The sequence below is a fragment of the Triticum urartu genome, chromosome 3A (genome assembly GCF_056163025.1).
Source record: "Triticum urartu cultivar PI428250 chromosome 3A, HENAU_Tu73, whole genome shotgun sequence".
NCBI classification, from domain to species: domain Eukaryota; kingdom Viridiplantae; phylum Streptophyta; class Magnoliopsida; order Poales; family Poaceae; genus Triticum; species Triticum urartu.
The window spans coordinates 463374606-463384155 of NC_141875.1; the positions used below are offsets into that span (position 1 = coordinate 463374606).

The 9550-nt window shown below is 48.6% G+C and overlaps 1 protein-coding gene across 1 annotated transcript; it reads left to right on the plus strand.

Moving 5' to 3' along the window:
- The first annotated feature begins 428 nt into the window (after positions 1-428).
- Positions 429-4362, plus strand: LOC125544388 (protein PLASTID MOVEMENT IMPAIRED 1-RELATED 1). Its single transcript, XM_048708055.2, has 2 exons — positions 429-2885; positions 2975-4362. Exons 1-2 carry the CDS (start codon positions 604-606, stop codon positions 4104-4106), a joined length of 3414 nt encoding a protein of 1137 aa, XP_048564012.2. The 5' UTR covers positions 429-603; the 3' UTR covers positions 4107-4362.
- Positions 4363-9550: the final 5188 nt, after the last annotated feature.

Genomic DNA, 9550 nt, shown 5'->3' on the forward strand with positions numbered 1-9550 from the left:
TGGTGCGTCTTGATGGTGCTTCAGGGTTTTTGCCTCGTAGTGGACGTTTCGATTACGAGCGCTCACAGCGGGTTTCCTGAAGTGCCTGAACTCGCTTTTTTTCATTTTCCCTTGTCGTGTGAACTTGGATTTGGCTGTATTTCCGTTATATCTTTAATGAAAAAGGGATTAGTCCGGTTAAAAATAATAATAATCTCGGACTTGACCTGCATCCGCATCTTCCCAGCCCCCACCCAAAAACCCTGAATACGGCTCGCATCGCAACGACCACCCAACCCCGCAGAAACAGAAAAATCCGAGCACAGACGACCCATGCGGTGCGGCCGTGCCCTCCTCTATTGTTCTTCACGAGCTCCTCGAACGCCCAACCAACGTTTTCATTTCCCTCCGCATCCCCGCCCGGGCGTCACAAGGCAAGACAAGAATTCGAATCCTCCAGATCTCGATTCCCATTCCAGCGCCAGCGAGGCCAAACAAAAGCAGCCCACCAAACAGTAAACAACAAACCAAGCAAGGCACCCGCTCCCCTGTCCCTCACGCCGGCCGCGCCGTCTCCCTCCCTCCCTCCCCCACCCCATCCAAAAATCCCCAACCCCTCCCCCCATGTCGTCGCGCCGCCCGCCGGCGGACCGCGCGGCCGAGGCGGGGGACGCGGCCCTCGCGCGCGACATCGTCACGCTCCACAAGGCCCTCTCCCTCGACCCCTCACGCCGCCGCCGCTCCCTCCCGCTCCCCGCCGCCCCATCTGCCGCCGCCGACCAGGCCCGCCACAAGCCCAAGCTCAAGCCCTCCTCCTCCACCCGCAAGCTCCTGCCCTCCGCCTCCTACTCCTCCTCGGTCTCCACCTCCTCCTCCTCCTCATCCTCGTCCTTCTGGAAGAAGTCGTTGACGGCCATCTCGCACCTGGGCAGGCGCCGCCTTGACTGCGCCTTCACCCTGCAGGTGCACTCCGTCGACGGCCTCCCCACGGCGCTCGACGGCTCCCCGATCTCCGTCCACTTCCGCCGGATGTCCGCCTGCGCCTCCACCCGCCCCGTCGCGCCGGCCCTCGGCGCCGTCGCCTTCGAGGAGCCGCTCACGCAGCGCTCGCCCGTCTACTTCTCCCGCGGGGCCAAGAACGCGGTCAAGTACGAGCCGCGGGCCTTCGTCGTCACCGTCGCCGCCTCGGCGCTCGAGCTCGGCAAGCACGAGGTCGACCTCACCCGTTTGCTGCCGCTCTCCATCGACGACCTCGAGGAGGGCGGCGACTCCGGATTTGGGAAGTGGAGCACCAGCTTCCGGCTCTCTGGCGTTGCCCGCGGCGCGCGGCTCAATGTCACCTTCTCCTGCGTGCTCGTGGGCGGAGGTGGGGAGCAGCACAAGGGAGGGGAAGTGGCGGGGCTGAGACGGGGCTCCATGGCGCGGCAGGTGTCAGTGCAGTCCCCGTCACCAGTGCCGGCACGGAGCCGGGACGTGAGGGTGCTCCACGAGGTTTTGCCAAACACGAGGCCTGTAAAGGCCTTGCCCTTTGTTGGTGATGCCGGTCTTGATGCTACCAAGGGTGAGACGGCAACAGTAGAATGCGAGGAGGATGGTTCACCGCAGTCAAAGCATTGCACCTCAGTAGAGATGAGGAAGGGAGAGGGGGATTTGGTGCACCCAGAGGGTGATTGTCATGGTTCAGAGTTCAATGTGGTTGAGCAGGGAGTTGAGGTCACCCTCGAGGATCCAGACCAGTTCAAACATGTCGAGACTGCCAATGTGAATGATCAAGATGAGGGCTTTAGTGGTGAAGCTAATGAAGAGGAAACGGCCAAGCCTGCATTATTAATTGAAGATCTTGCTAAAGAGGGAACTGTTGAAGTGAAGTTGGAAGAGGAGCTCAATGATGTTGCTCTTGAAATGGACGATGTAGGAGACAAGCAGGATGCATCGGTCGAAGCGGCCTTGCTTCCTACTGCCACATTTGAAAAAGATGGTGAGCTGGCAGCAGATGCAGAACTGGAGGTTCTGGAGGGTATATTCAACAAATTCTCAATTGTTGAGCCAGAGGAATTTGACTCACCAATTGTGGAAGATAAGCATTCTAGGCGATTGAGCTGCATTGGTGCGGGAGATAGTTGCAATTCCGCCAGTAAGATGAGCAGATCACGCAGCATGGATGCTTCATCCGATTTTGTTGCTAATGAGTTTTTGGATATGCTTGGGATAGCACATAGCCCATTTGGGGTAACCTCAGATAGTGATCCCGAGTCACCAAGAGAGCGGCTTTGGAAGCAGTTTGAAAAGGAAGCTCTAGAATCTGGGGACTGTATTCTTGGTTTGGATTTCGAAGATGAGGTGGAAGAACCTAGTTGTGAAGATGTTGCAGAGGATTTCGATCTCTCCACAATCATACGCGAGGCTGAACTTGAGCTGCAGAATGTAGTTCCGCCCATAGACACCACATTTAGAGCCAAGTCACTGGAAGACGAGGAAACTGAAGCTTTGATGCGTCAATTTGGGCTAAATGAGAAGTCCTTCCAGTCTTCTCCACCTGGGAGTAGAAGTGGGTTTGGTAGCCCCATTGCCCTCCCACCTGAGCAGCCCCTTGAGTTGCCACCTTTGGCTGATGGTTTGGGCCCATTTATTCAGACAGAGGATGGTGGATTTCTGCGGTCGATGAATCCAGTTCTTTTCAAGAATGCAAAGAACAATTGTAGCTTGGTCATGCAGGCTTCTTCTCCAATCGTACTGCCAGCAGAAATGGGCTCTGGAATTATGGAGATATTGCATGGTCTAGCTTCAGTTGGAATCGAAAAGCTATCAATGCAAGCAAACAAACTTATGCCCTTAGAAGATGTCAATGGCAAAATGATGCAGCAGCTTGCATGGGAGGCTTCTCCTGCTCTAGAGTCTTCAGGAAGGTTAGAAATCTTTCTTTTCCTGCTTGTTCATGACGTCTTAATACTTCATCATTTGCCCTGGCTAAAATATATTACTCTAACCAATGCAGATATGACCTACTGGAGAATCATAGTTTTGATGCGTTGGCAGCAGGGGCCAGCAATGCTGCTTTGGGAAAGAAGAAGAAGAAAGAAAGAGGTGCTGATCTGTCATCATCATTGGGTGCGATAAGTGCTTCAGAATATGTTTCACTTGAGGATCTTGCTCCATTAGCTATGGAAAAGATTGAAGCCCTTTCTATTGAGGGTCTGAGGATACAGTCTGGCATGTCCGAAGAAGAGGCACCATCCAATATCAGTGCCCACCCTATTGGAGAAATTTCATCTCTACAAGGAAAGTCCGCAGAGAATACTTTGTCACTTGGTTTGGAAGGAACTGCAGGATTGCAGCTTCTGGATGTTAAACAAGCTGGTGGTGATGTTGATGGATTAATGGGCTTATCGATCACTCTAGATGAGTGGATGAGGCTTGATTCCGGAGTAGTGGATGAAGAGGAGCAGTTCAGTGACCGTACATCGAAAATACTTGCTGCCCACCATGCCAAACCAACGGACCTACTTGGTGAAGGCCAGACTGCAGACAAAAAGAGCAGGAGATCTGGTAGAAGATGGGGTTTGTTGGGGAACAACTTCACAGTTGCTCTCATGGTTCAATTGCGTGACCCGCTACGTAACTACGAGCCAGTTGGCACACCGATGCTTTCTTTGATTCAAGTTGAGAGGGTTTTTATTCCCCCAAAGCCCAAGATATACAGCACCGTTTCAGAGAAAGGTAACAGTGAGCAAGATTATGAGGAGCCCAATCCTGAGCAGGTTCTTGATAAAGTATCGGTCGATGAAGAAAAGATAGAGGAAGACTCTGTTCCCCAATTTAAAGTCACAGAAGTGCATGTGGCCGGTTTTAAGAGTGAGCCTGAGAAGACAAAACCGTGGGGTAATCAAACACAGCAGCAATCTGGTTCGAGATGGCTTCTAGGAGCTGGCATGGGCAAGGGCAGCAAGCATCCTCTGATGAAATCGAAAGCCACTGCAAAGGCCACGAAAGACGCAGCTGTTCAGCAAGGAGACACCCTGTGGAGCATTTCTTCACGTGTTCATGGAGCAGGGACAAGATGGGGCGAGTTAACAGGATCTAAGCGGAACCCTAATATCCTCCTCCAGAAGGATAAGAGATTCCGGTGAGAGCTTTACCGATTCTAGGTAGGTACTGGTAGTTCTTGTGTGCCTTTGGGGTGGTGGGTTTGGGCCTTTGGGGTGGTTCGCCTGTGTAACCGAACCTAGCCTGAAATTAATGTTCCTACTCCCATCCATATTAATAGACGCACGCTTGTGCGTCAATTAATTTGGATCGGAGGGAGTACTAAAGTGCCAAATCATGTAAATCCAGTTCTTTTCTCGCGATGCATATGGAATCGTCTCGTACCAGCCCCTTTTCTTATGTGCTTCGAGCGGGCTTGTGTTCTTTAGAGCTCCCTTGCGCCTTTTTCCTTTTCCTTTTTAGTGCTCCCCTGCGCTTAATTGTACTGAGAGCTAGGGTACAAATGTCAAAAGCGTTTTTCTGCCCACGAAGGTACAGTTTTATGTCTTGTGGTGTAGTGTGACTGAAGCTGTTCAAAAATTTGTTTTCATCCCTTTTTTTTTGTTCTGTCTGTCATCAATCATGGCAGTGATCGTCATGTGTACAATCATGTGCGTCGCTATAATCTCGACGCATTGTCATGTTCATGGAGCATTGACAGTGATGTTGCTATTTCCCTCCCAGAAGTTTTGGACTGGTGTTCCCAGGTTTTGCTATTTGTAATAGGCCACGCTCGGCTCCTCTCTGCTCCCTCCACTCCGCCCCGGAGCGGACCAGGCTCTAGCTCATTTTCACGGAGTGACTAGAATTAGGCTCCACTCTGCCCCGGAGCGGACCAGGCTCTAGCTCATTTTCACGGAGTGACTAGAACTGGGCTCCACAACTCCGCGGAGTCAGAGCGGAGAAGAGGGATACCAACAAGGCCTAAAAGGGAGGAAATAGGCCGGTCATTTAGCAGCGCATAAATCGCTCTGAATTTGGTTTCAGTAAAACCAGCTCCCTTTTTTACATATGGCAGCTCGCGGCGTTTTGAGCTGCGGTTGAACACCCTGCTCAGGCTTACAGCCTGTAGGTGCAGCTGTAGCGTGGATGTTATGATCCAGTGGGGGCTCCCACGACCTCAAAAGCTGTGGTTAGCTAGCTGTGATTTCGCGGTGGGCATGACATGATCGCCTTGTTTACGGAACTACCGGACCGGACCAGCACACACCAAATGATGTGAGCAGGGAAGCTGGGAGTTGTTGCCAGTTTTCTGATGAGACAACTCATCCATCACCTATCACAGATCTCGTCCCGTGGACGCTTGCTTGATCATTGGCTATCAGCTCCAAAGGAAGCTTTTTTTCTTCGCGTGGGAAAAGGATTTTATTCCATATTGAGAGAATTACAGCCGAAAGGCAAAAGATTCTCAATACATGGTAGTCCTACGTGCATCCGCACATCCGTGGTACACTCTATATGACTATAATTTGTCAAACGGCCGTCAACTCTGTTTTGATCCTTATTCAACTTCTGAGGAATAAACTCCCTATGTCTCATTAACTCCTTAATTTCAGCCACGAGATGACCATAAGCAGAATGAACAAGTCCGTTCCCTGATAGACAGAACAACGCCTCATTTGAGTCAGATTGAACGATGACGGGAAGAGTAGAATGTTGTATAGCTAGCGCCATCCCTTGCATGATTGCATGAATCTTAGCTTCCAGTGAATCGTTACAATTGAAAATAAACCGACATGCTGCAAAAATAAGTGAACCATCATGCCGTTGAAGAATCATTTTTGCCACCGCTGCGCCGGATTCCACTGAGAAAGAACCATCAACTGATAGAGCAACATACTCAGTAGACAAAGGAGGCCGAGGTTTAGGACCAGGGGCAATTCTCACTAAAGGGCAAAGTCCAATGCATTTTACCTTTAATTATTTCCAAAAGAAGTTTGTTAGCTCTACGTGACTTCAATGAACCAACCCCGGCCTTCTCCAGATGTGGGCATAGCATGATTGTTGTATGACATAATACAGAAATATGGAAGCCAGGTGCAATTCATCATCCACCCTCGCCTGCCTGTCAAGTTAGGTTCAAATGGCCCTTTTAGCTCCGGTTTGAGACACGAATCAGGACAAAAGGGCATCGCATCCTTTAGTCAAGATTAGACTAAAGTGTGTGATGCCCTTTTGTCTCGGTTCGTGTCTCAAACCGGAACTAAAAGACTCATTTCTCAAACTCTGCCTCCCCCCCCCCCCCCCCCATCGTGTATCGCCATTTCAGTTTTGAAAAAAGCAAAAAAAATGATAAAAACTTCAAAAAATAAAATCCTTCGAGATGTAGTTATATTACTACATCTACTAGTTAGGAAAATTCAAAAGCTTAAATTTAGACATGTTTTGCAAAAAAGTGTCATGAAAAAGTAAAACGGCTATAACTTTTGCATACGATGTCGAAAAAAAGTATAATATATCAAAATGTTCAGCACGAAAATCCGCATCCGATTTTGACCGCCGTAGGCATATTTGCAAATTTTTAGAAACCTCAAATTCTAAAAAGAAAAAAAGATATGCTTAAATTTCAGTTTTTTTGAATTTTAGTTAAATCTGGTCAAACTATGGTCAAACTACTTATTCAAGAAGTATTAGTGTTACTACATAATTATTCAATAATATCAGTGTTACTAAATAATTATTTCAATTTTTTGAATTTTGGTCAAATCTGGTCAAACTACTTATTCAAGAAATATTAGTGTTACTAAATAATTATTGTTTTTTAGAATAATAGTTTCAAACTCAAACAGTGAAACGCGTGACTTCATGCTCAAGCTAAACTCCTGAGGGTTAATAGGATTGACACCTTACTATTGTTAGGAAAACAACAAGTGCAGACTTGGAAACGAGGGGGAATAGAACCCGAAAGTTAAGTGTGCTCAGGCTGGAGTAGTGAGAGGATGGGTGACTGGCCGAGAAGTTAGATGATTTGGAATGATGAGGAATGATTAGAAATTAGAGGTTAAATTGAGCAGTGATGAGGGATGATTAAAGATTAAATTGTAAAATAATTCAGAAATTTGAAAATATGAGAAAAATTCAAAAAACAAGCGTAAAATTTCCTTTAGTCCCGGTTCTACTAGTGTCTTGTCATGTGTTTAGCCTGGCCTGTTAGTCCAGGCATGTGCTTAGCCTGGTCCAGGCGGTGGAAGTTGGACGCCTGGTGGCTATGACATCTGCCTGGAGGTCACTAATCAGCTACTAGCACATGTTACAGGGCCGGTTCTTGTTAAAATAATAAAAAACAGAGTCAATTCAGTAGTCATCGGTCAGGTCACGAACCAAACACACATAGCAAATGCTAGCCTGGCCAGGCATAAAAGACCATCTTTTCAGGCTCACTCCGGGCACCTATTTGTCCCAGGCATGAAGTTATGGACACCAACCAAACTAAGCCTAATTCTTTGCACTGCGAAGCAAAGCAAAGCAAAGTAGGGCGTCAGCTATCGTGATGTTTTTACCTGTTCTAGTTATCTGAAACCGTGAATTGAACGACAACAATACCTCCTGTAAGAACTATATACTCCCTCCGTCCCAAAATAAGACACCCAAAATAAGTGTCTTATTTTGAGACGGAGGGAGTATTTCTTGAGTGGTTGAGGAAATCATCGCTGCGACTTCCTGAAATCTTGAAATTGTCAAATGTTATTTATTTCTCTGTTTGTGTAATTCTGTTCTTACAGCTGCAGATGAAACCATTACGTCTCAAAATAAGTATCTTATTCTACCTTTCAAAAAAAAAGTATCTTATTCTGAGACGGAGGGAGTATTTCTCTGTTTGCTAAAATCAAATCAACGTCGGTTGAAATGGACGGCACGCCACAATAACGCGGCAGCTGCGCATCGTCGCCATCATTCGTCCTGGTAGATGTAATCTTTTGAAGAAAAAAAGAGGGGTTAACCTTGAATGGACATCATTGAAACTTCTCCCTCTGCGTGCAGATGCCCCGATTCCTATCACCAGCTCTGTCAAACTTCACTGCAACCAATCCCGGCGGCTATTTGTATACTCCGGCCGGCGGACAGAGCTAGGCGATCGTGTGTGTGCGTGCGAGGCATGTCGCGGCTGCGACCGACGAGGCCTGAGATTCTGCTGGACCAAAATAAAAAAGAAGTGGTGATCACGCTGCTCGCCGTTTCCGGATTTCTCTAGCTGGCAGAGCGTACGTAACCGCACGACTCCGACACAGCGACACCGATAGATGCAACGCAAGCACCCACCCGTGCGCGCATTCTCGACCTACAGAGAGAAACAATGGGAAATCATAAATGGTCGCCGAGTGCCGAACAGTGAGCAATATTATCGCTGTCCTACAAAAAAAGGATTAAGTATCCGATCCATGATTTGTTGGTCAATTATGCACGCCCAAGCCCAACCACCTAACTGTACCTTGTTATGCCTTCAATCTTGTCTAGTAGCTTGATGCATGGGAGGGAGAGGAGGGATGGAGCCAAAGTTTTCTTCGCGTCCGGGGTCCATGACAAGAGGGCGCCTGTTCCATCTATCAATGCTTGGAAGATGGGTCAAGCCGGCCTGCGTGTGCTAGACAGTTCCCTCATTTAATTTTGTTTCTATTGCAACCAGTCGTGGTCACGATACCTTGACAGATTTCTTTTGTTTATTTGTTTTTTTTTCAGTGCAATGGAATGTTTGGACTACAGACGCCCCTTGAGTAAGCCAGCAAACTTGGTAGAATACTTAGAATAAAACTACAAACAGATTTCTCTTTCGGTAACAGGCGCACGATGAAGAAGCCCGCGGCGGATCAGGCATTTCTAAAAACTTGAAACTGAAACGTCCAATCCACTGCTCCCAACTGTCAACTTTTTTTTTCACGCTGCAATTTTCAAAGGGTTCAGCAGTACGCAAGCTAGGCAAGGTCAGGAGGGGTTGCCATCGCGGAATTGAATCGTACGTTGCGCGCCTCCCCTGCCGTGTTATGAACATAAACTAGCCGAGACTGATCTGTCAAGCTGGCACTATTAAAATGAGTTGTACAATTCATTTTTTTTAAAAGGAGCTGTACAAGAGTAGGATGGCAAAAGCACAAGCTAGCGTACGTCGCTCAGGTCACCCACTGTTTACAAGCAACTCCTTGGAGATTGCCTTGCCTTGGACGAGTACGTACACTACAACGTACAACGGTACAAGTACCCTGACTCTACAACGGAAGGCGTACAGCGTAGTGTACCGGAGGGAGCGATCCGTACGTGCACGAGCAGCGAGCGAGCGTGTACAAATTTCCAGTTTCCGGTGCCGAAAGCAATCCAGTTTTCTTCCTCCTTTTTTCCTTTTCTCCATCCGTCCATGGATCCGTCCGTCCACCTAATGACGACACGCTGCCTAACTGTCGGCCAGGTGGGCCACCGCGGCCTCCCGTCCCGCCAATCCACCGCCCTGCCCCGGCCCTCCCCGCACATGTCACCCCTCCCCGCGGCCAAATCGTCCCCGTGACGACGCTTTCACCATCGGAATCGCGGGTTTACCCGCACTAATCCACCCCGATTC